Source organism: Oncorhynchus mykiss, chromosome 10 (assembly GCF_057628025.1).
Source record: "Oncorhynchus mykiss isolate SJ-2025 chromosome 10, ASM5762802v1, whole genome shotgun sequence".
Lineage (NCBI taxonomy): Eukaryota > Metazoa > Chordata > Actinopteri > Salmoniformes > Salmonidae > Oncorhynchus > Oncorhynchus mykiss.
Genome location: NC_143031.1, coordinates 80,553,535 through 80,572,928, shown reverse-complemented (window position 1 = coordinate 80,572,928; position 19,394 = coordinate 80,553,535). Strand labels below are relative to the sequence as shown.

Below are 19,394 nucleotides of genomic sequence, written 5' to 3'. Positions count from 1 at the left end.
AGACAGGATGGACAGCTGATGATCCTCGCAGTGGCAGACCATGTGTAACAACATCTGCACAGGATCGGTACATCCAAACATCACACCTACGGGACAGGTACAAGATGGCAACAGCAAATGCCCGATATACACCAAGAACGCACAATCCCTCCATCAGTGCTCAGACTGTCCGCAATAGGCTGAGAGAGGCTGGACTGAGGGCTTGTAGGCCTGTTGTAACGCAGGTCCTCACCAGACATCACTGGCAACAACGTCACCTATGGGCACAAACCCACCGACGCTTTTTACCAGACAGGACTGGCAAAAGTGCTCTTCACTGATGAGTCGCCGTTTTGTCTCACTAGGGGTGAGGAAGGAATGAGCGTTTACACCGAGGCCTGTACTCTGGAGCGGGATCGATTTGCAGGTGGAGGATCCGTCATGGTCTGGGGCGGTGTGTCACAGCATCATCGGACTGAGCTTGTTGTCATTGCAGGTTGTCTCAATGCTGTGCGTTACAGGGAAGACATCCTCCTCCCTCATGTGGTACCCTTCCTGCAGGCTCATCCTGACGTGACCCTCCAGCATGACAATGGCACCAGCCACACTGCTCGTTCTGTGCGTGATTTCCTGCAAGTCAGGAATATCAGTGTTCTGCCAAGGCCAACGAAGAGCCCGGATCTCAATCCCATTGAGCACGTCTGGGACCTGTTGGATCGGAGGGTGAGGGCTAGGGCACGTCTGGGACCTGTTGGATAGGAGGGTGAGTGCTAGGGCACGTCTGGGACCTGTTGGATAGGAGGGTGAGGGCTAGGTCATGTCTGGGAACTGAAATGTCTGGGAACTTGCAGGTGCCTTGGTGGAAGAGTGGGGTAACATCTCACAGCAAGAACTAGCAAATATGGTGCAGTCCATGAGGAGGAGATGCACTGCAGTACTTAATGCAGCTGGTGGCCACACCAGATACTGACTGTTACTTTTGATTTTGACCCCCTTCCCCCTTTGTTCGGGGACACATTATTCTATTTCTGTTAGTCACATGTCTGTGGAACTTGTTCAGTTTATGTCTCATTTGTTGAATCTTGCTATGTTCATACAAATATTTACGCATGTTAAGCTTGCTGAAAATTAACGCAGTTGACAGTGAGAGGACATTTCTTTTTTTGCTGAGTTCAGTTCTTACTGACAGACTAGGTTGGTAGAAGGAGCCAGAGGAGGAGGGAGAGAGAGATGAGAGAGATGAGAGAGATAGGACTTATTGACAGACTGAGTTGGTAGAAGGAGACAGGGGAGGAGGGAGAGAGAGATGAGAGAGAGAGATAAGACTGAGTTGGTAGAAGGAGACAGGGGAGGAGGGAGAGAAAGACTGACATTTAAATCAGCTGAATATATTTGTGTCACTGACTTCTCACCAGTGATGTCATCATAACCAGTAACCTTTTCCTCTCTTGGCCCAGCCCAGCCTGACCCTGACATACAGCATCAGGCCTGTTGAGTTGACTTGGGTAACAGACCTCTAGCTTCTACACCACATCCCCCCTTCTCCTGCTCTAACATGAGACCTCATCAGTACTCATTTTGGGTGCTGGTACTGTTTATATTTAGGTGCTGGAACATTAAGCCAATATTCTATAAGAGGTGAACTCAAGCAGTAGAAAGTTAGAGGTGATATTATAGGACACACTATGTGTAACTTTTCTGCTCTGTCAGCAGTTTCCTGTGGAATTTTTCAAATGTCAGTCTTTCCTGTAGGTAGGTGTGTTTAACTGATCTTATCTGCTTAAAGGTTTGTCACATCATATAAGTAAGGAAGAGATGAGCTAGAAGTCATGTAGCCTAGCAATATTTCCCAGGAGGGGGAGGGGGAGAGAGAGAGAGAGGGAGAGAGAGAGAGGACTTACTGACAGACTGGGTTGAGAGAAGGAGACATAGGAAGAAGGAAGAGAGATGAGAGAAACTCAGCAAAAAAAGAAATGTCCCTTTTTCAGGACCCTGTCTTTCAAAGATAATTCGTAAATGTCACGCCCTGGTCTTAGTATTTTGTGTTTTTCTTTATTATTTTGGTCAGGCCAGGGTGTGACATGGGTTATTTATGTGGTGTGTTTTGTCTTGGGGTTTTTGTAGGTTATGGGATTGTGGTATAGTAGAGTTGTCTAGGTAAGTCTATGGTTGCGTAGAGTGGTTCTCAATCAGAGGCAGGTGTTTGTCGTTGTCTCTGATTGGGAACCATATTTAGGCAGCCATATTCTTTGAGTGTTTCGTGGGTGATTGTTCTTGTCTCTGTGTTTGTTGTACCAGATAGGGCTGTTTCGGGTTTTCATGTTACGTTTAGTGGTTTTTGTATTGTTCGTCATTATCTTTATTAAAGATGTCTGAAGATAACCACGCTGCATTTTGCTCCTCCTCTCCTTCGACGGAAGAAAACCGTAACAGTAAAAATCCAAATAACTACACAAATCTTCATTGTAAAGGGCTTAACACTGTTTTTCATGCTTGTTCAGTTAACCATAAACTATTAATGAACATGCATCTGTGTAACGGTCGTTAAGACACTAACAGCTTACAGATGGTAGGCAATTAAGGTCACTGTTATGAAAACTTAGGACACTAAAGAGGCCTTTCTACTGACTCTGAAAAACACCAAAAGAAAGATGCCCAGGGTCCCTGCTCATCTGCGTGAACGTGCCTTAGGCATGCTGCAAGGAGGCATGACAACTGCAGATGTGGCTAGGGCAATAAATTGCAATGTCCGTACTGTGAGACGCCTAAGACAGCTCTACAGGGAGACAGGATGGACAGCTGATGATCCTCGCAGTGGCAGACCATGTGTAACAACATCTGCACAGGATCGGTACATCCAAACATCACACCTACGGGACAGGTGCAGGATGGCAACAGCAACTGCCCGATATACACCAGGAATGCACAATCCCTCCATCAGTGCTCAGACTGTCCGCAATAGGCTGAGAGAGGCTGGACTGAGGGCTTGTAGGCCTGTTGTCTGGTGAGGACCTGCGTTACATCACTGGCAACAACGTCACCTATGGGCACAAACCCACCGTCGCTGGACCAAACAGGACTGGCAAAAGTGCTCTTCACTGATGAGTTGCCGTTTTGTCTCACCAGGGGTGAGGAAGGAATGAGGGTTTACACCGAGGCCTGTACTCTGGAGCGGGATCGATTTGCAGGTGGAGGGTCCGTCATGGTCTGGGGCGGTGTGTCACAGCATCATCGGACTGAGCTTGTTGTCATTGCAGGTTGTCTCAATGCTGTGCGTTACAGGGAAGACATCCTCCTCCCTCATGTGGTACCCTTCCTGCAGGCTCATCCTGACATGACCCTCCAGCATGACAATGCCACCAGCATTACTGCTTGTTCTGTGCGTGATTTCCTGCAAGTCAGGAATATCAGTGTTCTGCCATGGCCAACGAAGAGCCCGGATCTCAATCCCATTGAGCACGTCTGGGACCTGTTGGATCGGAGGGTGAGTGCTAAGGCACGTCTGGGACCTGTTGGATAGGAGGGTGAGGGCTAGGGCACGTCTGGGACCTGTTGTATAGGAGGGTGAGGGCTAGGGCACGTCTGGGACCTGTTGGATTGGAGGGTGAGGGCTAGGGCACGTCTGGGACCTGTTGGATAGGAGGGTGAGGGCTAGGGCACGTCTGGGACCTGTTGGATAGGAGGGTGAGGGCTAGGGCATGTCTGGGACCTGTTGGATAGGAGGGTGAGGGATAGGGCACGTCTGGGACCTGTTGGATAGGAGGGAGAGGGCTAGGGCACGTCTGGGACCTGTTGGATAGGAGGGTGAGGGCTAGGGCATGTCTGGGAACTGAAATGTCTGGGAACTTGCAGGTGGCTTGGTGGAAGAGTGGGGTAACATCTCACAGCAAGAACTGGCAAATATGGTGCAGTCCATGAGGAGGAGATGCACTACAGTACTTAATGCAGCTGGTGGCCACACCAGATACTGACTGTTACTTTTGATTTTGACCCCCTTCCCCCTTTGTTCAGGGACACATTATTCTATTTCTGTTAGTCACATGTCTGTGGAACTTGTTCAGTTTATGTCTCAGTTGTTGAATCTTGCTATGTTCATACAAATATTTACACATGTTAAGCTTGCTGAAAATTAACGCAGTTGACAGTGAGAGGACATTTCTTTTTTTGCTGAGTTTAGTTCTTATTGACAGACTGAGTTGGTAGAAGGAGACAGGGGAGGAGGGAGAGAGAGATGAGAGAGAGAGAGAGAGATAGGACTTATTGACAGACTGAGTTGGTAGTAGACAGGGGAGGAGGGAGAGAGAGATGAGAGAGAGAGAGATAGGACTTAATGAGAGACTGAGTTGGTAGAAGGAGACAGGGGAGGAGGGAGAGAGAGAGAGAGAGAGAGAGAGATAGGACTTATTGACAGACTGAGTTGGTAGAAGGAGACAGGGGGAGGAGGGAGAGAGAGATGAGAGAGAGAGAGAGAGAGAGATAGGACTTATTGACAGACTGAGTTGGTAGAAGGAGACAGGGGGAGGAGGGAGAGAGAGATGAGAGAGAGAGAGAGATAGGACTTATTGAGACTGGGTTGGTAGAAGGAGACAGGGGAGGAGGGAGAGAGAGACTGACATTTAAATCAGCTGAATATATTTGTATCACTGACTTCTCACCAGTGATGTCATCATAACCAGTATCCTTTTCCTCTCTTGGCCCAGCCCAGCCTGACCCTGACATATAGCATCAGGCCTGTTGAGTTGACTTGGGTAACAGACCTCTAGCTTCTACACCACATCCCCCCCTTCTCCTGCTCTAACATGAGACCTCATCAGTACTCATTTTGGGTGCTGGTACTGTTTATATTTAGGTGCTCGAACATTAAGCCAATATTCTATAAGAGGTGAACTCAAGCAGTAGAAAGTTAGAGGTGATATTATAGGACACACTATGTGTAACTTTGCTGCTCTGCCAGCAGTTTCCTGTGGAGTTTTTCTAATGTCAGTGTTTCCTGTATGTAGGTGGGTTTAACTGATCTTATCTGCTTAGTTTGTCACGTCATATAAGTAGGGAAGTAATGAGATAGAAGTCATATAGCCTAGCAGTATTTCTCACTCTTCAGTCCTCTCTTCATGACAGTAGACTTGTTTCGCTCAGTGGAGCCCCAGTTAGAGGCAGATATGATACCTGCAGTGGTACTGATGACCCTGTTGTGGAGCACAGGTATGATGCTGTTATACTGATATACACTTGTGACAGTTACTGAGATATGTTTTGATATTGTAAGATATATTATAATTTGCAGGGTTAGTAAAATAACATGCAACTGGAAGCAGACAGTAAAAATGTGTCTCAAAGCAGGACAATGATGTGATCACCTGTAAATGTACTTTACTGTAGTCTAACTGTCCATCTGGGGACAGGCACTAATGTCAGTTAAGTTGTGATGGTGTCATGCGTCTGACTGTTGTATATTCAGTGTGTCAATCATTGATTGTATCTGTCTCTATGTAAATGAATGAGAGTATATATTATGTATTATATATTATATTGGTGTTATGTTAGAGTAGGAGAAGGGAGGGGTGTAGATGATAGAGGTCTATGAGCTGAGTCAAGATCAAAAGGTCCAACCAGACAGCTGGTTGAGAGGGCCCTAGTGGAGCCAGCGGGCTCTCAGTCAGCTGGCTCCACTAGGGCCCTCTCAGTCAGCTGGCTCTACTAGGGCCCTCTCAGTCAGCTGGCTCCACTAAGGCCCTCTCAGTCAGCTGGCTCCACTAGGGCCCTCTCAACCAGCTGGCTCCACTAGGGCCCTCTCAGCCAGCCGGCTCCACTAGGGCCCTCTCAGCCAGCTGGCTCCACTAGGGCCCTCTCAGTCACCTGGCTCCACTAGGGCCCTCTCAACCAGCTGGCTCCACTAGGGCCCTCTCAGTCACCTGGCTCCACTAGGGCCCTCTCAGCCAGCCGGCTCCACTAGGGCCCTCTCAGCCAGCTGGCTCCACTAGGGCCCTCTCAGTCACCTGGCTCCACTAGGGCCCTCTCAACCAGCTGGCTCCACTAGGGTCCTCTTAGTCAGCTGGTGTGTGTAGGAGAGTGTGAGATGTGTGTACAAAACGTAGAAGTACAAATTACATGATTGCACACTGTGGTATTTTACCTAACAGATACGGGAGCTTGTCAATATTATATTTGTTTTCAAATTATTTTGGGATCTTTGTAATCTGAGGGAAATATGTGTCTCTTATATCGTTTTACATTTGGCAGGAGGTTAGGAATAACAGCTCAGTATCCAACTGATTTTGTGGGCAGTGGGCACATAGCCTGTCTTCTCTCTGCCTACCTCTCTCAATAGCAAGTCTATGCTCACTGAGTCTGTACATTGTACATTTTTTTGTCAGTTTTCTATCAGTCACAGTGGTCAGCTAGTTTGCCATCATTTATATATGTTTGGTTATAATTTGTTTGGGCCAGACTGTCTGAGTTCTGTCCTGAGGCTTTGTTGGGTTAGTAGTGGTTTGTGAACTAAGCTTCAGGACCAGCTGGATGAAGGGACTTTTCTCTATTTTCATCTCTTGGTATTTCAGTGCTGGTCTCTTGTTTTTATGTGGTTATAGACATTGTAGTCTTGTTTCTGGATATGAATTAGTGATGGATATTAATTAGTGATGGATGTTAATTAGTGATGGATATTAATTAGTGATGGATATTAATTAGTGATGGATATTAATTAGTGAGGGATATTAATTAGTGATGGGTATAAATTAGTGATGGATATTAATTAGTAATGGATGTTAATTAGTGATGGGTATTAATTAGTGATGGATATTAATTAGTGATGGATGTTAATTAGTGATGGATATTAATTAGTGATGGATATTAATTAGTGATGGATATTAATTAGTGAGGGATATTAATTAGTGATGGGTATTAATTAGTGATGGATATTAATTAGTGATGGATGTTAATTAGTGATGGGTATTAATTAGTGATGGATATTAATTAGTGAGGGATATTAATTAGTGATGGATATTAATTAGTAATGGGTATTAATTAGTGATGGATAATAATTATTGATGGATATTAATTAGTGATGGATATTAATTAGTGATGGATGTTAATTAGTGATGGATATTAATTAGTGATGGATATTAATTAGTGATGGGTATTAATTAGTAATGGATATTAATTGTGATGGATATTAATTAGTGATGGATATTAATTAGTGATGGATGTTAATTAGTGATGGATATTAATTAGTGATGGATATGAATTAGTGATGGGTATTAATTAGTGATGGGTATTAATTAGTAATGAGTATTAATTAGTAATGAGTATTAATTAGTGATGGATGTTAATTAGTGATGGATATTAATTAGTGATGGGTATTAATTAGTGATGGATATTAATTAGTGATGTGTATTAATTAGTAATGAATATTAATTAGTGATGGGTATTAATTAGTAATGGATATTAATTAGTGGTGGATATTAATTATTAATGGATATGAATTAGTGATGGATATTAATTAGTGATGGATATTAATTAGTGATGGATATTAATTAGTGCTGGATATTAATTATTAATGGATATGAATTAGTGATGGATATTAATTAGTGATGGATATTAATTAGTGATGGATATTAATTAGTGCTGGATATTAATTAGTGATGGATATTAATTAGTGGTGGATATTAATTATTAATGGATATGAATTAGTGATGGATATTAATTAGTGATGGATATTAATTAGTGATGGATATTAATTAGTGCTGGATATTAATTATTAATGGATATTAATTAGTGATGGATATTAATTAGTGATGGATATTAATTAGTGATGGATATTAATTAGTGCTGGATATTAATTAGTGATGGATATTAATTAGTGCTGGATATTAATTAGTGATGGATATTAATTAGTGATGGATATGAATTAGTGCTGGATATTAATTAGTAATGGATATTAATTAGTGGTGGATATTAATTATTAATGGATATGAATTAGTGATGGATATTAATTAGTGATGGATATTAATTAGTGATGGATATGAATTAGTGCTGGATATTAATTAGTAATGGATATTAATTAGTAATGGATATTAATTAGTGGTGGATATTAATTATTAATGGATATTAATTAGTGATGGATATTAATTAGTAATGGATATTAATTAGTGATGGATATGAATTAGTGATGGATATTAATTAGTGATGGATATTAATTAGTGATGGATATTAATTATTAATGGATATGAATTAGTGATGGATTTAATTAGTGATGGATATTAATTAGTGATGGATATTAATTAGTGGTGGATATTAATTATTAATGGATATGAATTAGTGATGGATATGAATTAGTGATGGATATTAATTAGTGATGGATATTAATTAGTGCTGGATATGAATTATTAATGGATATGAATTAGTGATGGATATTAATTAGTGATGGATATTAATTAGTGATGGATATTAATTAGTGGTGGATATTCATTATTAATGGATATGAATTAGTGATGGATATTAATTAGTGATGGATATTAATTAGTGATGGATATTAATTAGTGATGGATATTAATTAGTGATTTCTCCATGCAGTATTTACAATCTTGATTGGTTAGTGGACCCCACAGTTTACCTCCATAAAGGGCAATTGGTTCTATTGTAAATTTGAATATTTTGTGTGAGGTTCTAATTGGTGTGTCAATTAGAACTTGTCTTTTGAACAAACGGTGCTCACAGTGGCAGACTGTCTGTTTAGGGCCAAATAGCATTTACATTCACTTTGAGATTTTGTAGTTGTGTAGTTCTAGATACTTTGTGGGTTTATTATATTGTTGCCCACAGCATTGAATGAAAGAGAAACCAGTGGGAATTTTGCCTCCCTTGATAAATGTTTTATTGATTAATAGCCAATCAGCGTTGAGCTAAACTGAGTGAGCTCAGCTGTGAATCACATCACAAGCCAAATATCATCGTTTACAGAAAAAATCTTGAATGCATCTCATTGTGTTGTTGTCTAGCTAGCTAAAATATTCACTTTCCTAATTTAGCCATGGGTGGAGGGAGTTGGACTTGTTGTTTTTATTCTCTGTACTGGACAATGATTATAACAGAGATTCTGATCCAGCCATAAATTCAACCTGCAATGGAGCAGGTTGAGAGATTCAAGTTCCTTGGTGTCCACATTACCAACAAACTAACATGGTCCAAGCACACCAAGACAGTTGTGAAGAGGGCACGACAAAACCTATTTCCCCTACCTACATGTGACTATAATAACTCTACCTACATGTGACTATAATAACTCTACCTACATGTGACTATAATAACTCTACCTACATGTGACTATAATAACTCTACCTACATGTCACTATAATAACTCTACCTACATGTGACTATAATAACTCTACCTACATGTGACTAATAACATTTGATTTGATTTAAAATTCACACGTTGTGCCCCTGGCCTGACAGGATGGAAGTTCAACATGTAGCTAGATGTAGTAGGTTAATGTTAACTAGCTGGCCTGACAGGATGGAAGATCAACATGTAGCTAGATGTAGTAGGTTAATGTTAACTAGCTGGCCTGACAGGATGGAAGATCAACATGTAGCTAGATGTAGTAGGCTAATGTTAACTAGCTGGCCTGACAGGATGGAAGATCAACATGTACTGTAGCTAGATGTAGTAGGTTAATGTTAACTAGCTGGCCTGACAGGATGGAGGTTCAACATGTAGCTAGATGTAGTAGGTTAATGTTAACTAGCTGGCCTGAGAGGATGGAAGTTCAACATGTAGCTAGATGTAATAGGTTAATGTTAACTAGCTGGCCTGAGAGGATGGAAGTTCAACATGTACTGTAGCTAGATGTAGTAGGTTAATGTTAACTAGCTGGCCTGAGAGGATGGAAGTTCAACATGTAGTGTAGCTAGATGTAGTAGGTTAATGTTAACTAGCTGGCCTGAGAGGATGGAAGTTCAACATGTAGCTAGATGTAGTAGGTTAATGTTAACTAGCTGGCCTGAGAGGATGGAAGTTCAACATGTACTGTAGCTAGATGTAGTAGGTTAATGTTAACTAGCTGGCCTGAGAGGATGGAAGTTCAACATGTAGCTAGATGTAGTAGGTTAATGTTAACTAGCTGGCCTGAGAGGATGGAAGTTCAACATGTAGTGTAGCTAGATGTAGTAGGCTAATGTTAACTAGCTGGCCTGACAGGATGGAGGTTCAACATGTAGCTAGATGTAGTAGGTTAATGTTAACTAGCTGGCCTGAGAGGATGGAAGTTCAACATGTAGCTAGATGTAGTAGGTTAATGTTAACTAGCTGGCCTGACAGGATGGAAGTTCAACATGTACTGTAGCTAGATGTAGTAGGTTAATGTTAACTAGCTGGCCTGACAGGATGGAAGTTCAACATGTAGTGTAGCTAGATGTAGTAGGTTAATGTTAACTAGCTGGCCTGAGAGGATGGAAGATCAACATGTAGTGTAGCTAGATGTAGTAGGTTAATGTTAACTAGCTGGCCTGAGAGGATGGAGGTTCAACATGTAGCTAGATGTAGTAGGCTAATGTTAACTAGCTGGCCTGAGAGGATGGAAGTTCAACATGTAGCTCGATGTAGTAGGTTAATGTTAACTAGCTGGCCTGAGAGGATGGAAGTTCAACATGTACTGTAGCTAGATGTAGTAGGTTAATGTTAACTAGCTGGCCTGGCACATCGTTGCCCATGTCAGGAAGTTATTCCAGCAGCATTTTATCCAGGTACCTTAGGAGAAAAATAACTAAAATGGAGTCCTGTAAGACAGAGTCATAGACGTGTAGGATACATGAAAGAGGAGGATGGTGTTTCTCTACAATGGGGGAGTCAACATGTTTTCTACTCACTCACTCACTCACACACACACACACACACACACACACACACACACACACACACACACACACACACACACACACACACACACACACACAATAGGAAAGGTATAACGATTGAGTTTACAGCCACATCATATTCAGAAACATTAAATTAACTAAGCAGAGGTGATTAGATGATGTTGAAATGTTGAAGTGTGAATGGTGCTGGAATAGTGGAGGCAGCTACTGTTTTCTTTGGGACTTGCGGTAACTCTGTGGTTCTAAATCAATAGTTGTTGAGTAGTCAGAAAATGTCAGAAACATGACCTTGCTTGACCTGCTGTAGGTCATGTATCTGTTTGTTACAGGTAATATGTTTTGTGGACTTCACAGGACAGATGTTGCTCTCTGGTTTTGTGATGAAACAAAGGTGTGGTTGAATTTATTCTGCCACTGTGTCTTCTTATAATCTCAGCTTTAGGCTTGTCTAGTACATAACTCAACTCTCTCTCAGACCCCTACCAGTCTAGTACATAACTCAACTCTCTCCCTGACCCAAACCTGTCTAGTACATAACTCAACTCTCTGCCTGACCCCCACCTGTCTAGTACATAACTCTACTCTCTCCCCGACCCCCACCAGTCTAGTACATAACTCAACTGTCTCCCTGACTCCCACCAGTCTAGTACATAACTCAACTCTCTCTCCGACCCCCAAAAGTCTAGTACATAACTCAACTCTCTCCCTGACCCCCACCAGTCTAGTACATAACTCAACTCTCTCCCTGACCCAAACCAGTCTATATTTATCTATATTTATATCCACGCTGCACTAGGACGGCCTAGGAACGATAGATTTGTACCTTGTCAGCTCGGGGATTTGAACTTGCAACCTTCTGGTCACTAGTCCAACGCTCTAACCACTAGGCTACCCTGCCGCCCTATACCCCATAATGACATCACAATACCCCATAATGACATCACAATACCCCATAATGACATCACAATACCCCATAATGACATCACTATACCCCATAATGACATCACAATACCCCATAATGACATCACTATACCTCATAATGACATCACAATACCCCATAATGAAATCACTATACCCCATAATGACATCACAATACCCCATAATGACATCACTATACCCCATAATGACATCACAATACCTCATAATGACATCACAATACCCCATAATGACATCACTATACCCCATAATGACATCACAATATTGAAAGTCACTGAGCTCTTCATTAAGGCCATTCTACTGACAATGTTTGTCTATGGAGATTGCATGGCTGAGTGCTTGATTTATATATCTGTCAGGAAGGGGTGTGGCTGAAATAGAATCCACTAAATTAATCCACTCAGAGGACTATCAAATCTGTCATCAAATCACATTTATTTATGCATTTACTTCTTACATCAGCTGATGTCACAAAGTGCTGTACAGAAACCTAAAACCCAAGATGTTCAAACGTTCATAGATGACCAGCAGGGTCAAATAATAATAATCACAGTGGTTGTCGAGGGTGCAACAGGTCAACACCTCAGGAGTAAATGTCAGTTGGCTTTTCATAGCCGATCACTCAGAGTATCTCTACCGCTCCTGCTGTCTCTTGAGAGTTGAAAACAGCAGGTCTGGGACAGGAAGCACGTCCGGTGAACAGGTCAGGGTTCCATAGCCGCAGTCAGAACAGTTGAAACTGGAGCAGCAGCACGACCAGATGGGGACAGAATTTGAAGGGGTGTCCACATACTTTTGTATATATAGTGTATGTACACATGGGTGTTGTTGCACCATACCAACGATAAGCCTGTCTTCCCCATCACATCATGAAAGGTCATGTTGATGTTCATTTAACCTCTGCCTCTCTCTTCCTCTGACTCCTCCCTTTCTCATTTGTTTCTCTCTATCTCTCTGTCTCTTTCTCTCTCTTTCTCCTCAGATCTCCAGGCTCAAAGCGTCAGTCCACTAGGTAGGTAGAGTATAAATCTACAGTGATTATAGCAGTTCAATATTAGTCAACGTTATTATCCCACATGGAGAAATTCATGTGTCCATACAAACCATTCTAAAACCCAATAACAAGTAGTGTTTTATGGAACTACTAATACTTGTCAACCACAAAACTTTACTGCTGTTAGAATAACAGAATTACTGTCATCATCTGTCCTCACCACTTTGTTTTCCTCTCTGCTGTTTACAGCTGAAGACTCAGTCAGACTGGTGAATGGGACCACTTCCTGTTCTGGGATAGTGGAAGTCTTCTATGAGGGAGAGTGGTTGGGTCTATGTTTTAGGTGGTGGAGAATGATGAGAGATGCTAATATTGTGTGTAGAGAGCTGGACTGTGGGAATCCTGTATCTGAATCTAGAGGACCTCTGATTGAAGATGGAAGAAGAGGAGTCACGATGTGGAGATGTAGGAGAGATGAGTCTTCTATTAGATGGTGTAACATCATAGGAGGACCTGGTGTCTGTGATGGTGGATATTATCGTCATGTGACCTGTTCAGGTAAGAGACTGGTCATATTGAGAGATTTATTTATACATTATACAATATTACCATTTATCATATTTTATGTGTTTTTATTTCATTTAAATAGAGGGAGAGATGTCAGATGTATTTAAACATTATATTTGTGTTTGTCATATTGGTTTATGGGAGATGTTCATGGGCAGATCATTGTAGTTCAGATGGTACTGAAGTGAAGCTGCCTGATGGATGTCCAGCTGTTTATTTTCTATAAAGTGAAGTGAACTTATTCCTGTCTCCTGCCTGCATTATTCCCAACCTGATCCTGAGTGACAAAGAACCCATTTCTACCTCTTACAGTATCAAACATAGCAAACTACAATCTTTTATCCAACATATTTGTGTTTAGTCCTTGACAGTGTCATCAACAAAACTGATTGAATGTTCAACCAACTCTTTTTCTCCAGAGTCTGTGCGGCTTGTGGATGGAGCTGGTCTCTGCTCTGGGAGAGTGGAGGTGAAGTCCAATCAGTCCTGGGCCTCAGTGTGTGAAGCTGACTTTGACCGGCAGGATGCAGAGGTAGTCTGTGGGGAGCTTGGCTGTGGGTCTCCTGCAGCTCTACAGGGGGGGCTCTATGGAGGAGGTGAGGGTCAGACCTGGGATAAAGAGTTCCAGTGTAAAGGCAAAGAGTCCCTTCTCCTGGACTGTGACACCTCAGACAGAAAACACAACACCTGCCTACCTGGTAATGCTGTTGGACTCACCTGCTCAGGTAAGAAACAGTTTGTCACTCAATCAACATTGTTTCTCACCTGGAGTGAAGAATATGAGAGACAATATAGGTGTGTTTCAGTGAGAAAATAGTAAGATTACTGTCTCTCTCTTTTCTTTTCTCAGAGCCTGATGATGTGAGGCTGGTGGGAGGAGACAGTCGCTGTGCTGGTGGAGTGGAGTGGTACGACCAGGGAGAGTGGAGGACTGTGGGATCTTTCTCTGACGTGATGTCTATAGCTGTAGTAGTGTGTAGACATATGGGTTGTGGCTCCACTGTTTCAGCACTACCTGGAAACACCACTAGAGGGTTTGGAGTTTCCTGTTCTGGGTCTGAGTCTTCACTGAGGGAGTGTAGAAGAATGCATGATCTCCTTCCTGGACTCTCAGTGATCTGCTCAGGTAATAACAAGATACACTATATTACCAAAAGTAAGTGGACATTAGTGGGTTTGGCTATTTCAGCCACACCTGTAGCTGACAGGTGTATAAAATCGAGCACACAGCCATGCAATCTCCATACACAAACATCGGCAGTAAAATGTTCTTACTGAAGGTCTCAGTGACTTTCAACGTGGCACGTCTGGGAGCAACAACGGCTCAGCTGCGAAGTGGTAGACCACAAAAACTCACAGAACGAACCTCAGAAGCACATAAAGTTCCACATACTTTTGTCCATGTATTATATCTCCTTCCTGGACTCACAGTGATCTGCTCAGGTAATATCAACATATTATCATTATATTCAACTGATTTCCTTCATTCATACAACTTCCTCTGCACCTCTCATGATGACTGTTTAGCTTGTCAGTCTGCTTTACTAAATAGATCACTCAGTCAAGTAGGAATCAAATACACCTTAAATATCCCAGAATGCTTTGTATTTGAGTTATCTCAGTGAACGTCTCTACTCACAACGACTGTAACAAAGAGAGGAGGAGGAAGAGGGAGAGATGGGAAAGATCAAATATATTTTTATCACTAAGTTCTCACCAGTGATGTCATCATAACCAGTAACCTTTTCTACTCTTGGCCCATCCTGACCCTGACATATAGCATCAGACATTGTAGATCAGATGGTACTGAAGTGAAGCTGCCTGATGGATGTCCAGCTGTTTATTTTCTATAAAGTGAAGTGAACTTATTCCTGTCTCCTGCCTGCATTATTCCCAACCCGATCCTGAGTGACTAAGAACCCATTTCTACCTCTTACAGTATCAAACATAGCAAACTACAATCTTTTATCCAACATATTTGTGTTTAGTCCTTGACATTGTCATCAACAAAACTGATTGAATGTTCAACCAACTCTTTTTCTCCAGAGTCTGTGCGGCTTGTGGATGGAGCTGGTCTCTGCTCTGGGAGAGTGGAGGTGAAGTCCAATCAGTCCTGGGCCTCAGTGTGTGAAGCTGACTTTGACCTGCAGGATGCAGAGGTAGTCTGTGGGGAGCTTGGCTGTGGGGCTCCTGCAGCTCTACAGGGGGGGCTCTATGGAGAAGGTGAGGGTCAGACCTGGGATAAAGAGTTCCAGTGTAAAGGCAATGAGTCCCTTCTCCTGGACTGTGACACCTCAGACAGAGAGAACAACACCTGCCTACCTGGTAATGCTGTTGGACTCACCTGCTCAGGTAAGAAACAGTTTGTCACTCAATCAACATTGTTTCTCACCTGGAGTGAAGAATATGAGAGACAATATAGGTGTGTTTCAGTGAGAAAATAGTAAGATTACTGTCTCTCTCTTTTCTTTTCTCAGAGCCTGATGATGTGAGGCTGGTGGGAGGAGACAGTCGCTGTGCTGGTGTAGTGGAGCTGTTCAACCAGGGAGAGTGGAGGACTGTGGGAACTGCTGACAGGACCAGGATGTTTTTGTCTGCAGTAGTGTGTAGACAGATGGGTTGTGGCTCCACTGTTTCAGTACTACCTGGAAACACCACTAGAGGGTTTGGAGTTACATGTTATGGGCCTGAGTCTTCACTGAGGGAGTGTTGGAGAAGTTATGATCACCTTCCTGAACTCACAGTGATCTGCTCAGGTAATAACAACATATTATAATTATATTCAACTGATTTCCTTCATTCATACAACTTCCTCTGCACCTCTCATGATGACTGTTTAACTTGTCAGTCTGCTTTACTAAATAGATCACTCAGTCAAGTAGGAATCAAATACAACTTAAATATCCCAGAATGCTTTTGTATTTGAGTGTTATCTCAGTGAACGTCTCTACTCACTACCACTGTCACATGTCATGTTATTGTCACATCTAAATGAGGAAAGTAGTTGAGGAGCTACGTTTTCTTTTTCTCTCCTCTTGTTCCAGATGTCCTGCTTCAGCCTGATATCAACATGTGTTGTCTCAGTGACTGTAGGCCCACTACTCATGTTGCCCTGTGAGGGAGGGTGGCTGGCACTGTTACATGCTGATGTTATTGTCATATCTATAGGAAACTAGTTGAAGAGGTTTTTCTTGTTCTCTTTTATTGTTACAGATCTCCTGGTCCAGCCTGATATCTTCCTGACTGACTCAATGGGAGGGGTCTTCAGGGGCCACCAGGGGCCCGAGATGTTCAGGGGCTACAACTTCACCATAACCTGCTCCACTCAGCCACAGTACCCAGGAGGCTCCTTCCTCCTCACGTTCACCGGCTCCAACAGAACCCAGACCCAGCCAGCTGTCAATCACTCTGCTGCATTCCTCTTCCCTGCTGCAGATGACTCCCACCAAGGGAACTACAGCTGTGTTTATGACAATTATGTTTTCTCTCATAACTTCTCCTCTGAGAGTGAGCTCCTCTCCCTCACCATCACAGGTAAGTGAACATGAACCAGACTTATAACTTTGTCATTGACAGATTTCCCACAGATCTATGTGATGATGATCAGTCCCCTCATCAAAGGTGTTTCTGTTTGCAGCCTCTCCTCTGCCAGCCTTCATCATCAGACACGTTGTAGTGCTGCTGATCCTACTGACAGCCATCACCACCTCCTACCTGTACTACAAGGTAAAGACATTTACTCAGACGTTACAAGTCATTTAAACTAGAGGGAGAGGGAGAGGGGGAGAGAGAGAGAATGGAGATACTAGTGAGTAAATGTCTGACTGTTGGTGCTGTGTCTCCCTAGCCCACCAGGAGGCAGAAGAGAGTGAACAGGGTGAGCAGCATGGATCTTTATGTCAATGCCATGGAGATGGTCTCTCTGAGCTCCAGAGCTGAAGCTGGACCGGGAGAGGAGAGAGCAGCCCAGGGGACGGAGTAGGAGTAGAATGAAGCTGACCCTACATGCTGATCTTAGGTCAGTTTTGTGTTTTAAATCGATGGTCAGCAGTGGACTGGTGTTTAAAATGTGGTGACAAACCTGAAGTGGTTCTAATTTTAATAACAAGTTCAGAATTAGTTTATCTTTCTAGAACCTTGAAAGAAATCTAAAAGGAGTGACTGCAACCACCATTATTCATTTAGTTTGGTTTTTACCACCAGAGAAACATGGGGTTTGGGTAACATGGGGTTTTGGTTAACAAGGGGTTTTGGGAACATGGGGTTTTGGGTAACATGGGTTTTGGGTAACATGGGTTTTGGGTAACATGGGGTTTTGGTAACATGGGGTTTTGGGCAACATGGGGTTTGGGGTAACATGGGTTTTTAGTAACATGGGGTTCTGGGTAACATGGGGTTTGGGTATCATGGTGTTTTGGGTAACATGGTGTTTTGGGTAACATGGGGATTGGGTAACATGGTGTTTTGGGTAACATGGGGATTGGGTAACATGGTGTTTTGGGTAACATGGGAATTTGGGTAACATGGTGTTTTGGGTAACATGGGGTTTTGGGTAACATGGGGATTTGGGTAACATGGTGTTTTGGGTAACATGGTGTTTTGGTAACATGGGGTTTTGGTAACATGGGGTTTTAGTAACATGGGGTTCTGGGTAACATGGGGTTTGGGTATCATGGTGTTTTGGGTAACATGGTGTTTTGGGTAACATGGTGTTTTGGGTAACATGGGGTTTTGGTAACATGGGGTTTTGGTAACATGGGGTTTAGTAACATGGTGTTTTGGTAACATGGGGGTAACATGGGTTTTAGTAACATGGGGTTTTGGGAACATGGGGGTAACATGGGGTTTTAGTAACATGGTGTTTTGGTAACATGGGGGTAACATGGGAATTTGGGTAACATGGGGTTTTGGATAACATGAGGTTTGGGTAACATGGGGTTTTGGTAACATGGGGTTTTGGGGTAACATGGGGTTATGGGTAACATGGGGTTTTGGGTAACATGGGGTTTTGGGTAACATGGGTTTTGAGTAACATGGGGTTTTGGTAACATGGGGTTTTGGTAACATGGGGTTTTGAAAAAACATGAGGTTTGGGTAACATGGGGTTTTGGGGTAACATGGGGTTATGGGTAACATGGGGTTTTGGGTAACATGGGGTTTTGGGTAATATGGGGTTTCGAGTAACATGGGGTTTTGGTAACATGGGGTTTTGGTAACATGGGGTTTTGAAAAAACATGAGGTTTTGGTAACATGGGGTTTTGGATAACATGAGGTTTGGGTAACATGGCGTTTGGGGTAACATGGGGTTTTGGTAACATGGGGTTTTGAAAAAACATGAGGTTTGGGTAACATGGGGTTTGGGGTAACATGTGGTGTGGGAAAATTGGATTTTGGGTAACATGGGGTTTGGGTAACATGGGGTTTTGGGGAACATGGGGTTTGGGGGAACATGTTGTTTGGGTAACATGGGAATTCGGTAACATGGGATTTTGGTAACAATCGTTTTTTAATTATTTTAAGAGAGCAGCTCAATTACGTCTGTTTCATGTTCCAGTATTGCTTCTTATCTTTATTTTTTTGTCTTATTTAGTGTCTCTTAGATTATTTATCTTATTTAGTGTCTCTTAGATTCTTTATCTTATTTAGTGTCTCTTAGATTATTTATCTTATTTAGTGTCTCTTAGATTCTTTATCTTATTTAGTGTCTTAGATTATTTATCTTATTTAGTGTCTCTTAGATTATTTATCTTATTTAGTGTCTCTTAGATTCTTTATCTTATTTAGTGTCTCTTAGATTCTTTATCTTATTTAGTGTCTCTTAGATTCTTTATCTTATTTAGTGTCTCTTAGATTCTTTATCTTATTTAGTGTCTCTTAGATTCTTTATCTTGAAGTGTTTCCATTATTAGTCCATATATTATTATAATCATCTGTTCATTCTTTGTATTTTTAAACATTTTTTAATAAAGGGGTTTGTTGTTGTTTACCTCTCATGATGTTATTGATTATAAACGCTATCATATTGATTATGATGTAGATTAG

At 42.2% G+C, this 19,394-nt stretch overlaps 1 protein-coding gene across 1 annotated transcript; it reads left to right on the top strand.

The window, feature by feature from the left end:
* Positions 1 to 5,090: 5,090 nt before the first annotated feature.
* On the top strand, positions 5,091 to 17,488 carry LOC110511351 (CD5 antigen-like). The gene is made up of 8 exons (XM_090188072.1): positions 5,091 to 5,181; positions 12,773 to 12,802; positions 13,034 to 13,342; positions 13,771 to 14,076; positions 14,202 to 14,477; positions 16,565 to 16,885; positions 16,989 to 17,077; positions 17,199 to 17,488. Exons 1-8 carry the CDS (start codon positions 5,091 to 5,093, stop codon positions 17,331 to 17,333), a joined length of 1,557 nt encoding a protein of 518 aa, XP_090044198.1. The 3' UTR covers positions 17,334 to 17,488.
* The last annotated feature ends 1,906 nt before the right edge of the window (positions 17,489 to 19,394 follow it).